At 48.1% G+C, this 20,956-nt stretch overlaps 1 protein-coding gene across 1 annotated transcript in view; it reads left to right on the forward strand.

Moving 5' to 3' along the window:
* Window positions 1-7,666: 7,666 nt before the first annotated feature.
* DRC7 (dynein regulatory complex subunit 7) overlaps window positions 7,667-20,956 on the forward strand; it is a 33,261-nt gene continuing 19,971 nt past the window's right edge. Inside the window, exons 1-6 of the mRNA XM_015412812.1 lie at window positions 7,667-7,833; window positions 10,359-10,533; window positions 11,835-11,960; window positions 14,192-14,386; window positions 16,329-16,481; window positions 19,822-20,040. Coding sequence (XP_015268298.1) covers window positions 7,667-7,833; window positions 10,359-10,533; window positions 11,835-11,960; window positions 14,192-14,386; window positions 16,329-16,481; window positions 19,822-20,040 — 1,035 coding nt within the window. The remainder of the gene's footprint in view (window positions 7,834-10,358; window positions 10,534-11,834; window positions 11,961-14,191; window positions 14,387-16,328; window positions 16,482-19,821; window positions 20,041-20,956) is intronic.

Here is a 20,956-nt window from a genome sequence, read left to right on the forward strand (position 1 = left end):
ACTGCACCCAAAAAGCACCCCGATGGGTGACGATTGTTTGGGCTTCGGCTGTGGCATCGTCAATGGGAAGCTGCTGGTATGCTTGGGCCAGGTCCAATTTGCCGAAAATCTTTTTGCCCACCAAAGAGGCCAAAACATGACTGACTACCGGGACCGGGTATGTGTGGTCCTGGAGGGCTTTGTTGATAGTACACTTGTAGTCCATGCAGATGTGGACATCCCCATTAGGCTTGTTGACTGGCGTTACTATGGGGGTCTCCCAGCAGGCGTGCGGCACCGGCTCTAGGACTCCTTGGGCCACCAAGCATTCCAGTTCTGCGTCAATCTTGGGCTTTAGCGTGAACTCCTGGCCTTTAAACGGATGGGCCGCACTGCCAGATCTATGTGAAGGGACATGGGCGGACCCGTGTATCAGCCCAGCATTCCATTGAAAACCCCTGGGAACTCATTGCACACGTCCTGAAAATTGGATGGCTGCACGTGGTGCACCCCAGTTATTCCCAGTCCTAAAGGCGCGAACCAGGACAGGCCCAGTAAGCTAGTGAGTACTGCCTCGACCACTCGTAGGTCTAATGAGCCCTTGAAATGTTTGTATTCCACTTGGAATTTGCCCCATCCCTGCACAGCCACCGGGTTCTTTTGAAAGTCTCTAAGGGTGAACCCTGAGGTGGGCTTCTGCAGATGGGGGCCCCCATGGGGGCAGAGCTTAGCTAGCGTCTCTGCCGAAATGATGAAGAAGGATGACCCCGTGTCCAGCTCCATCTCACAAGGGGTTCCCTCTGTCAACACATTTACATGGATTTTGTCTGGGGTGTTCCGGGGCAATCTCAGTACCTGATCATAGCGGGCAGCCATGGTGTTCAGTTCCGCAGATTCGTGGTGAGTGATGCCATGCCTCCGGGGAGGCGTGGGGAGGCTATGTGGCCTACCTTCCCTCAGGATCTGCAAGCAGCATCGCTGAAGCAGCAGGAACGGCGTTCGTGGTCCTCCCCTCAGCTGGCGCATGATGTCTGCGGGGTGGACCTTGCAGGTCGGTTGTGTGTGTTGGCTGCCGTCCTCACAGGGTCGGCGTTAGCGGTGGCAGTCAATGACCGTGAATCCCGTCGAGGTGGGCGATAAACCTTGTCACCAGTGTAAAGTACTGGGTTCAAACGTGGTAGCAAGTGATCAGCTCATATTTATTCGTGAAATTCAGCTCTACTAAAGACAGCCAGGTTTGAACCCTGCTTTTATCTGTGCTGCGCACAACACACAACACACACCCCACTCCCATGATAGGCTGTTTCCAGTGTAACAGTCCATCATAGATCAACCTTGGGATCCAGGCAAACCCATTGGTCCGCACTAGGATCCGAGTCGGCTATTGTTCTACACCCTGAAGGTACGCTAGACCACATGACTTCCTTAGCGCTTCCATGTCCCGACATGTTTGTATCAATACATAACAGCAACCTTATGAATCAGACAACAGTTTGGTGTAGTGGTTAAGTGTGCGGACTCTAATCTGGGAGAACCGGGTCTGATTCCCCACTCCTCCACTTGCACCTGCTGATGTGACCTTGGGTCAGTCACAAGCTCTGGCACAGCTGCCCCTGAAAAAGAGCAGTTTGTGTCAGAGTTCTCTCAGCCCCACCCACCTCACAGGGTGTCTGTTGTGGGGAGGGGAAGGGAAAGGAGTTTGTAAGCCGCTCTGAGACTCCAAGTGAAGGGCGGAGTATAAATCCAATCTCCTCCTCCTCCTCCTCCTAGCTCCCCCCTCAACTCTCCAGGAGTTTCCCAACCTGGATCTTGCAACCCCATCTGCCTCATCCCTGCCAGTGGCTGGGGGGACCTGGCAAAGATACACTGGTGAATGGTACGAGCAACTGAGAAACCAGTTCTTTGTCTTAGGCATAGGATGGGATTTATACACTGGACTTGATTTTTTTTTAAAGCACCACATGTATGTTTCTTAATTTATACTGAATAAATAATAAAAATTTGAAACGTTTTATGGGTGATTGTAAAACATTTTTGGATGTTGGCAGGAAGAGACATCTCGATGAAATCATGGGCACTAGTCCATTGCCTAGATTTTGCTATAATGGTGCAGAACTCTTCTCCCCCCACCTTGAGTTCAGCTCTGGAGAATGAAAGTGTACTGAATGTTCTGAGTGTGTGTACAAATGACCACTGTGACTCTACAAACAGTATACTTGTTTTTACCTAACAATAGGAGAGGGTTGCCAGTACTTCATCAATTGTCTGAAGACAGACAGAAGATACTTATTTACTTGTGGCATAAAACAAAAATAATGGGAAACAAAGGTGCTCTAAAAACTTTGGTAGTTAAATTGTCCGCTGTAACTGAGGCTAATCTAAGTGAGGCCAATAAAAGCAAAAGTAAAGGCAACCATAGATTGTGCTTTTACTAGCATTTATTTAACAGCCCTCTTCAAATGCTTTTATTTGCCAATATAAACATGCTGGTTGGTTTGAAACGTATATTATTTTAAAAGTACAGAAAATGGAATACTTGTTCTTTCAATCTGTGTACAATTATTTATCTAGTGATTGGTAATATATATTTTCTTTCAGGAACTTTCTTTTTAGGAAAGCTTCAAGAGGGAATTAGATAAACATATGGAGCGGAGGTCCATCAGTGGCTATTAGCCACAAGGTATAGATAGGAACTCTCAGTCTGGGGCAAATGATGCACTGTATTCTTGGTCCTTTGGGGGGGGGCAACAGTTGGAGAGCTTCTAGTGTCCTGGCCCCACTGCTGGACCTCCTGATGGCACCAGGTATTTTTGGCCACTGTGTGACAGAGTGTTGGACTGGATGAGTCAGTTTTAAAAATACATTATATTCTGAAGAAAATACATGTTGCACTAATTAGTGTTTAATACGTGTCGATTGAGCTGAATGCAGTGAGGATTTCTTACCAAAATTATTTAAAATTAGGATTTGTTGACTGCCTTGAATCATGGGCAAAGACAAGGTATAAATATTTTAATAAACGAAAGGGACAAATAAATGTGCCATTTATCTTCCTTTGCAGAGGCCCCTGTAGGATTTTCTGTCTGGGCATTGAGCCAGCTATATCCCTGAGGCTTTAATCTAGGAGCATTTAAATATTAGGGGGATAGCGATAACCCCAGGCTTTAGACACGATTCCTGCTATAAACCAAATTATGCCATTGGGATTACCGAAAATGTTTAAGGCACGCTTCTCTATTTGCGACCATCGTGGCACTGGTGGAGGAAGAACAGCTCGGAATTTCTTGCCTGTAGCAGGAGATGAACAAGCAAACTACAACTCCCAGAAGCCTCAGCCTGTAGAAGATGGTTGTCATGGAGATGGAGATCAACAGGCTCTGGAGAATAGAGAGAGAAAAGGCAGGGAAGGTGAGCGAGTGGGGAAGGGCAGGCTGGCGGGTGGGATGGGGAGACACGTGTGCACTGAAAAGGAGATGCTGATCGATGGAAGCTATTGTTGATAGCGCCGCTCCCACAAAGGGAAGGGGGTAACTCGATGTACCCCTGCATGTCCGATGTACACCCTCCCCACTTCAGATGCTGAATGTACCCCTGCAGTTATTTTCTCAATGGCCAGCTGGTGGTGTGCAGTGACGGGCCAGCCAAGCTAAACATGAAAACAGCAGGATAGATTCAGGTGGGCAGCGGTGTTGGTCTGAAACAGAATAAAGTCTGAGTCTGGTGGCACCTTTAAGACCACTTCTTCAGATGCAATGAAATGGAAACTGCCAGTCCATACATATAGGTAGAGGGTGAGCAGTGAGTTAGCATACAGCATAATGAAGATGTTTAACAGGTTCTAGGAATAACAAGCTTAGTTTATACAGTTGCCATTTGTTTGGGTTAAATTTTGAGGGGAAACAGTGAAGGAAATAAATATGTCAGAATGAGAGATTGATGGGCAGTTAATTTTCAGCATTCCACAATTAACTACCCACCAGTCTCCTGTTTCTGGGGAAGGTGGGGTTTGGGGAGGGGTGGGACTTCAGCGGGGTATAATACCATAGAGTCCCCCCTCCAGCGCAGCCATTTTCTCCCGGGAACTCATCTCTGCTGTCTGGTGATCAGTTGTAATTCTGGGAGATCTCCAGGGCCACTTTGAGCTTGGCAGCCCTGGGGGGGAGTGTGCGTTTGCAAGGAGCCAGCATGCCAGCTGCACTTGGCAACCCTGTGTGGGGACTTTGCAGATATGTAAACCAAGGCCGCGGGTCACACGGCAAAGTTGCTGCGGGAGAGGCACAGATGGTGGGCGGATTATCTGGGCGCAATCACACCCCAACATCTGGGAAGTGGAGCGCACCCGTGGCTTACTGCCGACAATGCGCCTTAAAAAACTAGTACCTCCAAGGTACTAGTAAACGTTTGCCACGGGCTGCCTCCAGACGCCTGTGGTGTAATTGCACCGGCGCGCGGCATTCCCCTCTGGTCTCTCGTTTACCTGCCGGCACAGAGGGAAGGACCCGTGGTGTGCCGCCGGAACATCTGATCGCGTAATCGCGGATCAAACTGCGCCGGGGCAATTAGCCACGCCTCCCCCTTGCGATATCCGGCCTGTGTGACCGGGGCCCTAGAATGGCAAGTTAACTCATAAGCAGAGAATACTGGCCCCCAACCTCACCGGAATGGGGACTGAGTGTATCCAGAGAGTTGTTTAAAGGGAGGGAGGCAGGGGGAGATGGGGAATTTGATCTGCTACCAGAGGGGAAGAATCTGAACATGAATTTCCAAAGAGTTAATCCTCCCTGCACCCATAACAGTTCCATGCTGGTCTATCTTGCCTCTTTGATTGGTAACTGCATCACCCTTCTGATACATATACAGATATAAAATGTGTAACAGCTGTTGGGTTGCCAACCTCCAGGTGATGGTTGGAGATTTCCTGGGATTACAGTTCACCTGGAGAAAACGGCTGCTTTGGAAGATGGGCTCTGTGGCATTATACCCACTTGAGGTCCCTCCCTTGCCCAAACCCTGCTCTTCTCAGGTTTCACCTCCAAAATATCCAGGCATTTTCTAACCTGGAGCTGGCAACCCTAGTAACAAGAAAACAGGTGACCAGTAATGGCATGGCTCAGACTTAAGTATATCCCTGTGGGTGTGTGAGTGTAGAAGCCCCTTATTGCCGGTCCTGCTTAGAAGTTACCCGGAATCTAGCACAGGGAAAGCTAAATAGTGATACTTTCCTGGCAGGGCTAAATTGGAAAAAAGAGGCAAGCACATTTCACTGACTTAACCTTCCTGCATAATTTTCATTCTTTCCTCCCAAACAATCTCTGATAAAGGGAAACTTTGAGGCTCTGTTGTCAGTGGTTATCTTGGCTGAATGCAAAAACAAACTCGCTGGTGGGGAGGCTGACCAGAAATAAAATCGCTGGCTCATTGCTTTTGACTGTTGTTCATTGAAATTTTGAGAATCTCTTCTCTAACAACAACATAGTGGTGGGAGGGTGATGGAGAAGGCCACAAAGATATGGAGAGGGGTTCTGCCTTCATGCCTCGAAGGCACAAAAACCACACTTTCCACCGTAGTTCTAATTCAGGACATGGAAGTATTTCCTAATCAGGAGAATCGATCCACTCACTGGACCTGCTCAGTCCATCCCTTCTGCCATCTGCAGGGCAGCCCGGAGCCTGATGTACCTCCCCCCCCCCACGGGCAGCTGCTCCCCTTCTGGGTGGCAGAGAGGGTTGTGGCTGTTTCTTCCTTTAGCTGCCAGTTGCCCTAGAGGGCAGATGGGGAGAAAGAGCTACTTCCCAAGAGCCTAGTTGAAAATAAGGCTTTCCCACCAAACTCTTTTCTTCTGTCATTGTTGGCTGCTGGGAGGGGACACCCTAAGATAGAAAGGTGGCCCATATTAAGGGATGGCTCCACTTTTTTGGGTGTGTGTGTGTGTTATAGCAGGAAGCATAGGCAGTGGTGTGCTAGCAAGTGAATGGGCAATGGGTATCAGCACCCGTGGGCCCTGCCAGAAATCCTAGGCCTCGGCAGCTGCCCCACCTCAGGATATGGCGATGCTGGCCCTGCCTGTATCCTTCCCACTGTCCAGCGGTGGGCAACAGTGCCCCCCCCAAGAACTGTGGGCCCTGGGCAACTGCCCAAGGGATCCTCCCGCTGAAATGGTACTGGCTGACAAGGGGAATCTGTAGTGTGATCCACAATCGCACCTTTAATCAACAGAAATGTGCTCCTGGGAAGAAGCAGCAGGCTGTTCCTCTCGAAAACGCTTCTTTTTTGGCTTCCACACAGAGGTTTTCTTCTGCATTCCCCATGCCAGACTGCAGCAGTGGACATCTTCATTTTCATCCCTCTTCCAGGGTTTCCCTGACTCTGCTCTGCAGTTTCCCAAAATTTCCTCTTAAAAAGTATATCCAGAGCAGGTTTGGAGAAAATGTGGCTGGGAAGGTATGGATTTCGATGCTGGGGCACCATTTCCCCTCCTGCATTGCACACACACACACACACACCCCGCTTGCTGGCATGCTTTTGGCTGTTTTTTAAAAAAATCCAATAGGAGGAATATCGCTATAACGTTTTAATGATATGGTGATATACAAAGTGCTGATTAAAAAAAAAAGAACAGCACCAAAAAGCCCACCAGAGGTGGAGGGAGGAATGGCAGATGGGAAGGGAAGGAAAGAGCGGGGAAATTGCATCATGAGGAGGCCCCGTTGCCACAGTCGATGCCTTTGTCTTGGCAGCAGCAATGAGATCAAAATGGAGAATCATCTTCACACGCCTGTGGCAGCAAAATTAGGCTGCATCCACACATCTCTGGATGATATTGTGCTATTATTTTTCACTATAGCAGTCATCTGCGACTGGATCCTTCTGTACAGCCCTGCCAACCTAACAGGAAACTGTTGCTGTAGAATAATTATAGCACTCTGGCCAACAAAGTGCCTTCATGTCAGTGGTTTGGGGACAAGGTGGGATGGGGCAGTGGAAGAAGAATGAACTTTGCACAGTTTCCGGGGCACTGTCATCTCCTCACCCCTCACCTCCAGAAGTAAAATGGGACCACGCCAAAGAGCTGGCTGTTCTTATTGGGAACTCCATAGGCAATAAAATCCTTTCACTGTATTTTAATACATTTTAAAACTTTACTTAGCTGTAACTTGATGGCACTTTCCACCACCACAGTGTAAGATGTGCACTGAACAATGCAACAGGACTCAGAACATGAAACTGAAGGATGATACCAACAGCTGTGTAATCATACAGTGTTAAGACATTCTGATGTTGCTTTGTTCAAGAGTGTAAAAACAATGTCTTCTACTGCTCTTGAGCTTATCTCTGAGACGTATCGCCAGTGTTTCTCTTTTTTAATTCTGGGAGAGGATTTATGATGATCATGATGATGATGTCAACATTTTGATGTTTTTGTAATGACTTCACTGATCGTTGTTTTGCAAAACTATGGCTTGACCCATCTCACCTTTTAATCTTTTTGAAAGGAATCATGTTAAACCTTTTCTAAAGGCAGAGTTACTTAATTGCCTGGTTTCCAGAATTGCAGCTTCCATTCATTTAAATGGGAATCACACAGATGTTTCTGGTGGATCGTGCTCTTTGCTTTTAACCGCCTTTGATTTCAACAGCTCCTTCCCACGGGATTGCTAAACTGCTGGCCTGGACTGAAACAGCAGAATGGAAGGCAAGGAAGAGACGGAACAGAAAATGCTGGAGATATTGGACGAAGAAGAGGAGGAGGCTGAGGAGGAGGAAGAACTTAGTTCCTTTAATCTCAGCAGTGAGGTGCATGACTTGGAAGACAGACTGTCACAGATCCAAGTCCATATTCCTGAATTTGTCTAGTAAGTTGTGCGTGTGTGCGTGCACACATATAACTGGATGTTTTATTTTGACTATTTTATTATGTTGTAACCCACCCTGAGCCCTGAAGTGCAGGGAAGGGTAGGATAGAAATAGAAAGTAATAAATAAATAAATCGATATACCAGCCTTGCCCACAACCTCTTTTCCAGTTTGGCTCATATTTCAGAAGACCAGTCCAGATCAAAAGATCTTTCAGAGCTGTCAAAGGCTCTTTCCACAGAGATGTTTTACTCCACCTTGGTTTCTTTATAGTGGCACCGTGTTGGGAGCAAACACATGACGTCAACCTCTATTCATAGTTGGGCATTGTTCAGTTGCCCAAACTTGATTTGGTAGGACTTTTTGGAGAAAAGTTGCAGTCAAAGCCCCTTTCAAAGCAACGTGGGCAGGAAGGTGTGTACTTTTGCAGATCCCACCCACTGTTCTCCTTGCCTTGGCTGCTCACACCCCCCCCAAGGGATTTTTTTTTAAAAAAATGGCTAGGTCACTATAGTGTTTTCAGATTACAATGATGTATTACTGTAATCTTCTAGTTCTCACCTTTTATTTAAAAGAGAAAGTATGTGGCCCTTTTCATTGTGGAGTTATAAGGAGAAAGGTGCAAGCTTGCACAGTAGAGTAATCTAGAGGAGACTTTACTGGTGGTGCGAAGAGCAGTTTGGCCCTGCTACAAGTGAAAGGCAGGGGTAGACTGTTTAGGTATCTCCATGGCTGAGTTTGTATGACATGTCTACAATATACTGTCGAATGTGTTCTGGTTATTTTTTTCTCCTGGTTCTTCTTGATGCACATGTTCTCTGCCTTCTGTTTTTTTAAAAGAGTTCCTTACATTTATTTGTAATATTTTTCATCTTTTAAAAATATAACAATTTAAAAATGGTTGCAAAACTTCTCCAGAACTGCATACATCTATGTCTTTGTGACATTACAGGCACTAGCCAATCAGTGCTGGCTATTGCAGCAGACTTTCAGGACCAGTTTTTCCAAATCTTGCCCTGCAGAGGAAAGGGTACTTTTGTACTGAGGGACACATCCAAAGCTGTCCTGATGCTCTGCAGATGTTAGATATCTCCACCAGTGGTCATTTTGTCTCCCTTTTCCCCAACCCTTGTGCCTCTTTCTGCATCTAGTGAATTTTCCCAAACCTTTCCCCATTTCCCCAAACTTGGGTCTCTCAACATTCCTCTTCTGCTCTACGCAGACGATGCCATGGTGCTATCCCACACCCATTTGGGCCTCAAGCACCTTTTTACTACATTTGTAGACTATTGTGATTCCAGACTACTTTTTTCTACTTTAAAAAATAAAAAAATCATGTTATTTTCTGACACCTGGAGATGTCATTGTTGGAATGTAAAGGGCAAATCTATTGAACAAGTGAAATTCTACAGATTCATAGGGGTCACCTTTCAATACAAGAACAAATGGACTCTCCATCAAAATCATGCCCTTAACCTGGCAAAGTGCAGTATGTCGGCTGTAGTCTGCTTCTTTTACTCCTATGGGGACAATATGTCCCTGCTGCTATCCACATCGGCAATGCTAAACCCGTAGTTCAACTGCTCTGTGGAATCCCTATTTTAATCGGTGCTTTTAATCAGAGAGTTGAGATGATTCAAGTGCTATTCCTATATAGTATCCTAGGCCTCCCAAACTGTGTTAGATATGCAGCCATGTGCTTGGAGACCAGTCTATGTCTCTTAGAGATAAGGGCCTGGTTCCCAACCCTAAAGTTCTGGTAGCGCATCCATTTTTTATCAGAACATCCCCGCTATGTGTATACCTTGCTCTCGGACATCCACTCTAGCAACTGGTCATATTTAATTTTAAGGAAAGTCAAATCGATCTGAGTCCCACTTGATTCGATCTATATCTTGGGAAACATCAAGACTTTTGCTTGCTGCACCAGAGGTTACAGGATATTGATAGACAGCCCTTGTATGCAGTAGCAAATAGAACTTGCTCTCCTTTGGACTTAGGTATCATCCCTGATTATGGGACTTTGACTGGACATTTTCCCCATCTCAGAGCTCCTCAGATGTGCAGAGCCTTCATGCTAGCTAGGCTTGACATCCTTCTGTCTGCTGCAGTTCTCTACAGCAGATGTTCACAGACAACTTATGCCAAAAGGCTCTGCCCATGCTGGGCTAGAGTCCCTGAAGCCATATCTTGTGTTCTTCTCTACCATCATTGCCATTTCAAGCAGAGGGATCTTTTCATTAGTCCCTTTATCCGTAACTTTATCGGTCAACCTGACAAATGGCTCGACTCCTATCTTTTATCTGATCAAAAGGCCTTTATCACGAGTCAAGTTGCTAAGTTTCTTTTAACTTTCCCGAGGTCATGGGAAGAAACTGGGAAAAAATTCCAGATAACATATCTTTCACTTTGCCTGGCTATTTTTTGCTAATTTTATTCCCCGACCCTTTTTAATCTTATTCTACTGTTTTATATATGATTGTAATTCATGCCTAATCATGGTTTTGATTGATTGATTGATCTAGTGAGTTTGACTGGAGTTCCATCGACACCTCCAATTTGCCAGAATCCTACAGGACAAACTCACCTAAGGAACAGTTGCTACTGCAGGTGGCCGACAATTTCTGGCGTCAGTACGCGCACCTCTGCCCAGACCGGGAGCCACTTTTCCTGCACCCTGTGAATGAATGCAATGTGGAAGTAAGTGGAGGGCCTTTGGATGGTGCAAGGGAGTTTGTTTGTGGACAGGATTTAATTGGAAGTAGCTTCAGCTTGGGAGGAAGAAGGAGGAGGAGATTGGATTTATACCCCGCCCTTCCCTACCCAAAAGAGTCTCAGAGCAGCTTACAAACTCCTTTCCCTTCCCCTCTCCGCAACAGACACCCTGTGAGGTAGGTGGGGCTGAGAGAGCTCTGACAGAAACTGCTCTTTCTCAAGGACAGCTGTGCCAGAACTATGGCTTGCCCAAGGTCATCCAGCAGGTGCAAGTGGAGGAGTGGGGAATCAAACCCGGTTCTCCCAGATTAGAGTCCGCACATTTAACCACTACACCAAACTGGCTCAAAGACTTCCTGAAGGAAAAGGAAGGCTCCCCAAAGGCTGAGGAGCCCACCTAGGGTCGCCACTTGCCAGCTCCATGTTGAGAAATACTTGGAGATTTTGTGGGTGGAGCCTGAGGAGGGCAGGATTTGGGGAGGGGAGGGACTTAAGTGGGGTATAATAACACCATGGAGTCCACCTTCCAAAGCAGCCATTTTCTCCAAGTAAACTGATCTCTGACACCTGGAGATTGGTCATAATCCCAAAGAGATCTCCAGCTACCACCTGTAGGTTTGCAGCCCTAAGTCTACCTCCCATGAGTCTTGCTAGACCTGTTGCTCCCTATGCCCCAGAGCCTCTAGGGGAAGACCTCCTGCCTTCTCTACCATAGTACAGAAGAGCCAATGGAAATGGCAGACCAGGAAACTCCTTAGTGGACCCTTCCACCTCAGAGTCTCCCCTAGGAAGAAAGGAAGGCCCAAAGGCAAAGGCCAAGGCCTGCACACCTGGCAGCTTGAGGTCTCCCAAGCGCTGATCTCCTGCAGAGGGAGGGCACTGCTCTATTTCTTTGAAGCATCTAAGTCCCAGCTCTGGGCACAGGAAGGATCTCCGTTGTCCTCTGGCTTGGTTCCACAGCATTCCAGCCTTGCCCCTTGCTAAGTCCTGGGTGGCTCTTCGCAGCAAGGCTCCAGATCCTTGTGTTTGCTGCCCACCAGAGACCCCCCACCTTTCTCGCTAGTTGGCTGAGTAGAGAAGGGGTCATCCTCAACTTGTCTTCGCAGGCACAGAAAGTGAGAGCCAAGAAGAGAAGGGGGCATCCCCAGTTGCCGTTGTTGTTTGGATTCTCTGTCTATGGACCACTGCAGCCACCTTCCATGTTGGCAGACTGTTTTGTGCCGAAAGCTGTCTGTGCTGAAGCCCTTCCTTAACACACCCAGTCACCCAACACCATTTTCTTGCAGAAATTTGTGAGCACTACGGTACGCCCTACCCTGCTCCCCTACTCCGAGCTGTATGACTGGGATAGCTGTGCCCATTTTGTGTCAGACTATCTAACGATGGAGCCCCTCCCGTCTCCGATTGCACCGGTAAGATGTGGGGCCTTCTGCAGCTCCTTCCTGTATCCCTCTTTCAGGGGCTTCTGTAAGGCCCAACTAGGTGTTAGGTTTTTTTTTTCTTTTTAAAGAGTTGGATTTGGGCCCAGGTTCCCCGCAGTCGCACAGTAGTAGCAGGGAATGGCTATCTAAAAAATAAAGCAGAGTCCATTTGGGCTCAGAACTTCGGTGGGGGGGGGGCTTCTGTTCCTCCTCTCCACCTTTTTCCTGCACTGACACAGTGCTGGGGGACTTATTTCCCTGCTTTTGCTGTTCCGCATAGGATATTCTGTGCACGTGGAGTGGCAAAATTGACGAAGTAACTCCCCCATCCGCTGTGCTGTTTTGCCATGGAAAAAGGCCTGGGAGGGTAGCAGGAGCCCTTCCTCCCCCCGCAGTGGCATTCTGAACCCCCAAAGGCTCTGCTTTATTCTTTAATAGCCATTCCCCCCTAGCTTGTTTTAAAAAGCAAATGTGTTATTTGGCTGTAAGGGGGAAGGCAATGGCAGAACCTCTGCTTTGCATACAGAAGGTCTGAAGTCCAGTCTTTGGCCTCTCCAGTTAAAAGGATCAGGTAGGAGGTGGTGGGCCAGGAAAGACTTCCTCTTGAGGAGACCCCGGCATGTCTCTGCCAGTCTGAATAGCCAGTGCTGACCTTGATACGCTGAAGGTCTGACACAGGGTAAGGCAGTGTCCTCTGTTCAAATAAAAACCTGTGGGCTTTTGCTAATTTTGTGAAGAAAATCTTAGAACCAAATAGTCTTTATCCTCCATGCAAATCTATGTATGTTGAACTAAAAAGGGTACTAACGTTTAGCTGATGAGTCCACTAGCAGCTCTTTCACTGATAGGGTGGATTTTTTAAATACTTCATTTACAAAAAAAACCCATCAGTGGCAGCAGTGTTCCCTCTAAGCTGAGTTAGTGTGAGTTAGCTCACCATTTTTTAGCTTCCAGCTCACATAATTTTGTCTTAGCTTAGGCAGGATAGCTCCAGAGCAAACTCACCACTTTAATGCCAGTAGCTCACAAAGTAGAATTTTTGCTCACAAGACTCCACAGCTTAGAGGGAGCATTGAATGGCAGATGCTGTCTTCTGTCACATTTGGGAGGGGATGCTTCTTCTAAGATGGCCTGCTGTGAAACACTGTGCACCCCACAAGCCCCCTAATCGCTGCCTTTTTCTTCAGAAAACAAAGGTGAAGTTCTTTTCTGCTTAGTTCCAGGGTGGCTGTTGGGAAAGGATAGAATTTTTTTCTTCTCCTGTCTCAGGAGGCAGAACGAAGAGCACTTTATCATCTTGCAGATCTTGGAGGGAACTACAAAAATCTGAATTAAACTGACAGAAACAAAACAACACCCCCCCCAAAAAAAAACCCCGCTTATTGAGAACAAAATTCCTTTGTTTGTTTGTTTTTTCAACCTGAGTAAACTCAAGGTGCTTCCTGGCCTCCCCCAAATATTCTATCCTTTGAAAAGATTTTCTGAAGAACAGACAATGTAATGGGAAGCCCCATCCCCGCTCTAAACTGCTGGGGGCCAGGCATGACTTCTGGAGCTCCCAGGAGGAATAGGCGGGCTAGGAAATAATAATACTTTTCTCTCTTTCTTACCCAACGTGTCTATTTGCCATTATCAGGACACAGGGTAGTGTGAGAGATGGCCACAATGCTCCCTCTAAGCTGTGGAGTCTTGTGAACAAAAATTTCTACTTGGTGAGCTACTGGCATTAAAGCTGTGAGCGAGCGATTTGGCTACTGCATAAATCAGTTTGCTCTGGAGCCATCCTTCCTGTGCTAAGACGAAAATGTGTGAGCCCAAAGGGAAAAAACTGTGAGCTGGCTCACACTGACTCGGCTGAGAGGGCACACTGGAGACAGGCCACTGGTCTTATGCCACATGACTGTTCTAAATAGGGTTGCCAACTCTGGGTTGGGAAATTCCTGTGGATTTGGGGTGGAGCCTGGGGAAGGATCTCAGTGGGATACAACGCTGTGGAGCCCTCCCTCCAACCCAGCCATTTTCTCCATGGAACTGATCTCTGTAGTCTGGAGACAAGTTGTGATTCCCGGAGATCACCAGGCCTCCCCTGGAGGCTGGCAACAATAGTCTGAACATTCAGATCCCTTTATTCTTTCTCTGCAAATGGAATTTGGGGAGGATTCAGGAGGCTGGGGGGGGGAGAAGATGAATTGAACTGTATTGTTTGTCTTTTCTCTGTGCAGCCCAGTTACCTGTACTCCCCGACCACAATTCTGCGGTACCAGAGAGGGAACTGCTTTGACTTCAGCAACCTCCTGTGCTCTCTGCTGATCGGTGCGGGCTACGATGCCTACTGTGTGAATGGCTATGCCACCCGGGAGATATGCATGATGGATGAGACCAGGGAGGCGTGCCCGCTGTCGCAAAGAGCAGAAGAGGTGAGAGCTGAGGGCTTAGAACTGGAACAAAAAACTGGGTGGAAGGGTTTTGGATGGCCACACTTCAAGGGCTTTCCTACCCTTGGACCTCAGGGAAAACTTCTCTACCCCGTACCGCTACGTTCTCAGCAGATGATAGACTGGTCCACTAGAGGGCAGCAAGGGCCTGTTTTTCCCCTCCAAAAGAGTAACACAGATGCTAAAGACCAGTAGTGGAATGGATAGTTGCCACCCGTGACTGACTCCAATGCACAGTGTTTACATTTTGTTGTTCGAATGATGCCAGTATTTTATGAAAGCATCTGCAGGAGAGCTACCGTCTTATTTGCAGCTCATTCTCAGCTTAGGCGTGGTCTCTGGCCTGAGGGGAAAGGGTTCCTATGGGCCACTCTGCACAACTCCCCTCAAACTCTTCATCCCCATAGTTATGTCATTATTGCCTCATGGCTGCGGCCCAAGAGCATTACTGTGTGGTGTCCACAAGGAATTCTCTGTCTGTGTGTTTAGGGGGGGGGCGTAATTGACTGAGAAGATTTGCCACCACCAGATGCTGCTGGGCTCTGAGGCGGACGAAGCGCTTCCCACTCACCAGGCCTCAGCAGCCTTCTGCTGGGACTCATTGGCGTTCTAGCGTTGACTGTTGAAGTGAACAAGAAACTGGTCTTCTAGCCCGGAAACTGAATAGCACAGTACTGGGTGGACACATACCCATGCTGACTCTGGCTCGGGAAATTCCTGGAGATTTGGGGGGTAGCGCCTGGCGAGGATGGAGTTTTTTGGGGGGGAGGGTAAAGAGCTCAGCTGCGGTGGCTCAAGTGGTTAAGACGCTGAACTGCAGGCTGTGGAAGGTCGGTAGTTCAGCAGTTCGAGACCCGAGTGTGCTGCATGACGGAGTGAGCTCCCGTCTCTAGTTCCAGCTCCTGCCAACCTAGCAGTTTGAAAGCAAGAAATTGCAAGTAGATAAATAGGTACCACTTCGGTGGGAAGGTAACAGCGTTCCGTGCACCTTGGTGTTTAGTCATGCCGGCCACATGACCACGGAAATGTCTTCGGACAGCGCTGGCTCTTGGGCTTTGAAACGGAGATGAGCACCGCAACCCTAGAGTCAGATTTGACTGGCTTTCGAGCAAGGGAACCTTTACCTTTACCTTTAAAGAGCTCAGCAAGGTTGTGATGCCATAGATTCTGCTTGCTGAGGCTGCCATTTCATCCAGGGAGACTGGTCTCTTTAGTCATCTGGAGATCAGCTGTAATTCCAGGAGAACTGCAGGCCCCACCTGGAGGTTGGCAGCCCAATCTGTGTTTACCTCTCTCTGCCCCCCCCTCCCATGGCTGCACGAGGGCTGGGGATGGATCCCCCTGCTCCTAACGTCGCTTCTCCTTCCAGGATAGTGGAAGTTCCTAGCAGCTCTCCTCCCTTCCCCTCTGAGAGGTTGGGTCCATACGGTTCACTCAGATCTGAGGGAGGGATTTTTCCTCCAGTCCGCCTCTCTCTTCCTCACTCTTTGTTATTCTTCTGTTTATGTAGAATATTCCTATGCCTCCTTCTCAGAGTGCTGCTCGAGGCAGTTTATAATTAAAAACTACAATATGAAAACACAATCCGTTAGAACACAAGCAGCCTAAAAGCTCTTCATGAAACAAAAGAAGAGAATTAAAAAGCTGATAAGGCAGCCCTGACCTGGATAGCCCAGGCAAGCCCGATCCCATCAGATCTCGGAAGCTAAGCAGGGTTGACTTTGGCAAGTACTTGGAATACCAGCAGTCGGGAGGCGGGGGCAGGCTTTATCCAGCCACCTCTCTGAATATCCGCCGCTGAACCAAATACCGCCAGAGCCTCTGTGACAGCAGTTCAGCACAGCACATAGCAGGCATGTTCATTGCGGTGCCTTTGAGAAATGGTGGAACCAGCTTTGCTTTTGCCTTCTGGTTACAGGTCCAGGTGGAAGCCGTAAAAGAGAAGCCCAAGAAGTATGCTGTCAAGCCTCTGCGGGACCTGCGGAGCAAATTCGAGCTGCAGCAGGAAGCCAAGGAGGTAGCGAAAGAGCAGGCGGCTGAGGAGAAGAAGCGGAAAGAAGAGGAAGAAAAGACCGCGGTGAGGAAGCGCTCACTCATTCGCCTTTATTTATTTATTAATATATGCTGTTGTCATTGTTTGCTTCATTTATACCCCAGTGGGGACCAAAAGAGGCTTGCATCATTCCTCCATGTTATCCTCACAACAGCCCTGTGAGGTAAGTTAGGCTGAGCGTGTGCGACTGGCTCAAGATCCCCCAGCAAGCTTCCAGGGCAGAGTGGGGATCTGGGTCTTCCAGTTCCTAGTCCAGTCACTGCACCACATTGGTTCCTTTGCCGTCCTCACAGAAATTGAGGCATTCCAATAAAAGCGGGGGCGAAACCTAAACAGTGTTCCAGAAAGCTGCCCTTTTTGAAGGACCGCTCAGCATTCTTTGTGAGAACGATGGCCAGTTCCTTTTGCCTCTCGCTCTAAATTTCCTGCCCCTGTTTTCAGTGATGTCATCATTTAGTCAAGCCTGATTGGCTATATGGCATTGTGACATCATCACATGTGCCATGCAATACCTGACTGGATGCAGTTACCGTTGGGACTAATCCAGGAAGCGTTTATTTGCCTCAGTGATGTCATCATGCGGGCAACTCTGGTTGGTTGCCTAGCGCTGCAACATTATTGGGTTCTCGATGCTTGGGGATCCAACACTCTCTCTTCCTCACTCTTTGTTATTCGTCTGTTTATGTAGAATATTCCTATGCCTCCTTCTCAGAGTGCTGCTCGAGGCAGTTTATGATTAAAAACTACAATATGAAAACACAATCCGTTAGAACACAAGCAGCCTAAAAGCTCTTCATGAAACAGAAGAGGAGAATTAAAAAGCTGATAAGGCAGCCCTGACCTGGATAGCCCAGGCAAGCCCGATCCCATCAGATCTCGGAAGCTAAGCAGGGTCGACTTTGGCAAGTGCTTGGATGGGAGACCTCCTTGGAATACCAGCAGTCGGGAGGCGGGGGCAGGCTTTATTCAGCCACCTCTCTGAATATCCTCCAGATCCCTAGTAGGGTCCGGCCGCCATGACTTCCAGGTGCACACACACTCACACATGCACACATGAAAAATACAGAAGCTGATAAGATAAATCCCCTCATTTAAAGCCTGGGTAAAAAGGTGTATTTTAGCCTGGCACCTAAAAGGAAGTGAAGTAGGTGCCAGGTGAGCCTCAAGGGGGCAGGGGTTCCGAAGACACAAAGCCAAGTTCACAGGTCGGGAGTGCTGCTTGCAGCTGCAGTGGCTTGGAGTGCTTTTGCCCAGCTTCGGCTGGCGGATCAGCCGAGTCCATTCCTGGCTCAGTCAGATCTAGCCATGGTGACCTGTGCCTTAATTACGTCTAGACTGGAGTATTGCAATGCACTCTAACTGAGGCAACCCTCGAAGAGTGTTCGGAAGCTGCAGCCAGTGCAGAACACAGCAGCTAGACTGCTGGTCAGGGCCAGCTATCGGGAGCATGTGACCCCGATATTACACTGATTACACAGGTTCCACGCCCAAACCCAATTCAAAGTGTTGTTTCTGACCTTTAAAGCTCTACATGGCTTGGAACGGAGGTATCTGAAAGACCATCTTCTTCCATGACTTCCTGTCCGGGAATTAATATCACAGGGAGATGCCCTCCTGACTGTCCCACCAATCAGAGAAGCTTGTTTGGTCGATACATAAGGCAGGGCCTTCTCAGGGGCAGCCCCATGATTATGGAACAATCTCCCCAGGGTGGTGCACCTGGCCCCTCACTTTTGATCTTTAGGAGGCAGTTGAGGATGGTTTTATTTAGGACCACATTTGATTAATTTACTGGCAGTCCTAAAGTGTGATTTTAAATTTGGGGTTTTTATGTGTTATACTTATATTGTAAGCCGCCTTGAGCTCCATACAGAAGAAAGGTGACTCATAAAAGTTTTAACTAAACGAGGCTACCCCATTCTTTCTAAACAAGCATCAGCCAAGGCCATCAGCTAGGCATCACCAGCTGCCGCTGAACCAAATACCGCTAGAGCCTCTGTGACAGCAGTTCAGCACAACACATAGCAGGCATGTTCATTGCTGTGCCTTTGAGGCATGGTGGAACCGGCTTTGCTTTTGCCTTCTGGTTACAGGTCCAGGTGGAAGCCGTAAAAGAGAAGCCCAAGAAGTATGCTGTCAAGCCTCTGCGGGACCTGCGGAGCAAATTCGAGCTGCAGCAGGAAGCCAAGGAGGTAGCGAAAGAGCAGGCGGCTGAGGAGAAGAAGCGGAAAGAAGAGGAAGAAAAGACCGCGGTGAGGAAGCGCTCACTCATTCGCCTTTATTTATTTATTAATATATGCTGTTGTCATTGTTTGCTTCATTTATACCCCAGTGGGGACCAAAAGAGGCTTGCATCATTCTCCTCTCCTCCATGTTATCCTCACAACAGCCCTGTGAGGTAAGTTAGGCTGAGCAAGTGCGACTGGCTCAAGATCCCCCAGCAAGCTTCCAGGGCAGAGTGGGGATCTGGGTCTTCCAGTTCCTAGTCCAGTCACTGCACCACACTGGCTCCTTTGCCGTCCTCACAGAAATTGAGGCATTCCAATAAAAGCGGGGGCGAAACCTAAACAGTGTTCCAGAAAGCTGCCCTTTTTGAAGGACCGCTCAGCATTCTTTGTGAGAACGATGGCCAGTTCCTTTTGCCTCTCGCTCTAAATTTCCTGCCCCTGTTTTCAGTGATGTCATCATTTAGTCAAGCCTGATTGGCTATATGGCATTGTGACATCATCACATGCGCCATGCAATACCTGACTGGATGCAGTTACCATTGGGACTAATCCAGGAAGCGTTTATTTGCCCCAGTGATGTCATCATGCGGGCAACTCTGGTTGGTTGCCTAGCGCTGCAACATTATTGGGTTTACCATGTGATCCCTGATTGGCTAGGAATCAGTCAGGTAACCCATCCAGAAAGGAGGTAGACATGACAGGGGAGAATGGCATCTACCATTAATGGGGAAAAGGTGACTGATCGTGGAATCCTATGGAGAGGTACTGCAGTCTAAGCCCAGTAATATCAGTGAGTTGGTTTAGGTGTCATTCTGCACAGGACTGTGCGATGAGAATGTTTGCCAGGAAAATATCTTTCTCACCTAAATTTTGAATTTTTTCCAGCCCCAAAACTGAAACTGGACACTGTAAATTAAAGTATTTGTTTTGCACTGGATGTTGTAAACAGCTACAAGAATTAAGCATTGCTTTTTATCGGTTTGTTCTTACGGGATAACAGTTAGATCCGTAGTTTGAATATGAGGTTTTGTTGGTCGTTGTTTGTCCCTAGCAATGAGAGACCCTTGGAAGGAGCAAGCAGTCGCAGCTGTATTTCAGACACAGACCTTTTGCCCCTGTCTTTCTCTGTGCTGCAGGAGGCAGAGAAGCCCAAGCCAGACCCTCTGTATGGCCTGCGGGTCCATGCCTGGGTTCTGGTCCTTTCAGGCAAGCGCGAGGTGCCAGAGAGCTTCTACATTGACCCTTTCACAGGAAAAAACTACGACACCAAGGATGACCACTTCCTCGGCATTGAAAGTGTCTGGAACCACCGGAACTACTGGGTCAACATGCAGGACTGCTGGAATGCCTGCAAGGTACTCCCTGTGGATGGATGGATGGATGGATGGATGGATGGGGAAATGTCTGACTAGGTCTAGTGTGCATAGTGTGGAAGAACTCATTTCCATCCCCTTTCTTCACAGTGTGCATGACAGCCCCAGATTACGTTATGCAGGCTGGGTCCCGCTGACAAATGGGAACTCACAAGGGGCCTTTTACCTAATTCAAGGATTACTTTCCCTGTCTAGGGGCCCTCTGGCCGTCTGATAGGTGCAAACTGCAGGCTCATGCAGCTCCAATTTGCATTGGGGTCATGCAAGGACGGGAGAAGCGGTTTAACCCTTCAGTCTCCGCTTGGCTTTGCTAATCAAAACTGGCTCTGTCCCCTGACCTGGACAACCCAGGCAAGCCCAGTCTCGTCAGAGCTCAGAAGCTAAGCAGGGCCAACCCTGACAAGTGCTTGGAAGGGAGACCACATACTGGGACGCAGAGGCAGGCAATAGTAAGCCACCTCTGACATGTCCAGGCTTCACTAGGGGTCGTCAGAAGTCAATCATGACTTCCAGGCATACACACAAATGGTTCTGCCACACTGCTGTTAAACTTTTAAAAGGAGGGAAGAGGCCCTGACCTGGACGGCCCAGGCAACCCTGATCTAATCAGACCTCGGAAGCTAAGCAGGGCCAGCCCTGACAAGTAACTGAAAGGGAGACCTTCAAGGAATACCAGGGCCTGGGACGCAGAGGCAGACTATCAAGCCACCTCTCTCAAAAATGTCCAAGTCCCCAGTAGGGGTCACCGGAAGTCACCATGGCTTCCAGGCATGCAAGCGCACGCACACACACAAATTCAAAAAAGGGGGGGGAGGTATATTTTTTAAAGGATGTCCTTGTTTTTCATTTAAAATGCTAACAGCACACTAGCACAGCAGGGGATCAGATTTTTGAATAG

Source organism: Gekko japonicus, unplaced genomic scaffold (assembly GCF_001447785.1).
Source record: "Gekko japonicus isolate JY-2015 unplaced genomic scaffold, Gekko_japonicus_V1.1 scaffold1029, whole genome shotgun sequence".
Classification (NCBI taxonomy): Eukaryota; Metazoa; Chordata; class Lepidosauria; order Squamata; family Gekkonidae; genus Gekko; species Gekko japonicus.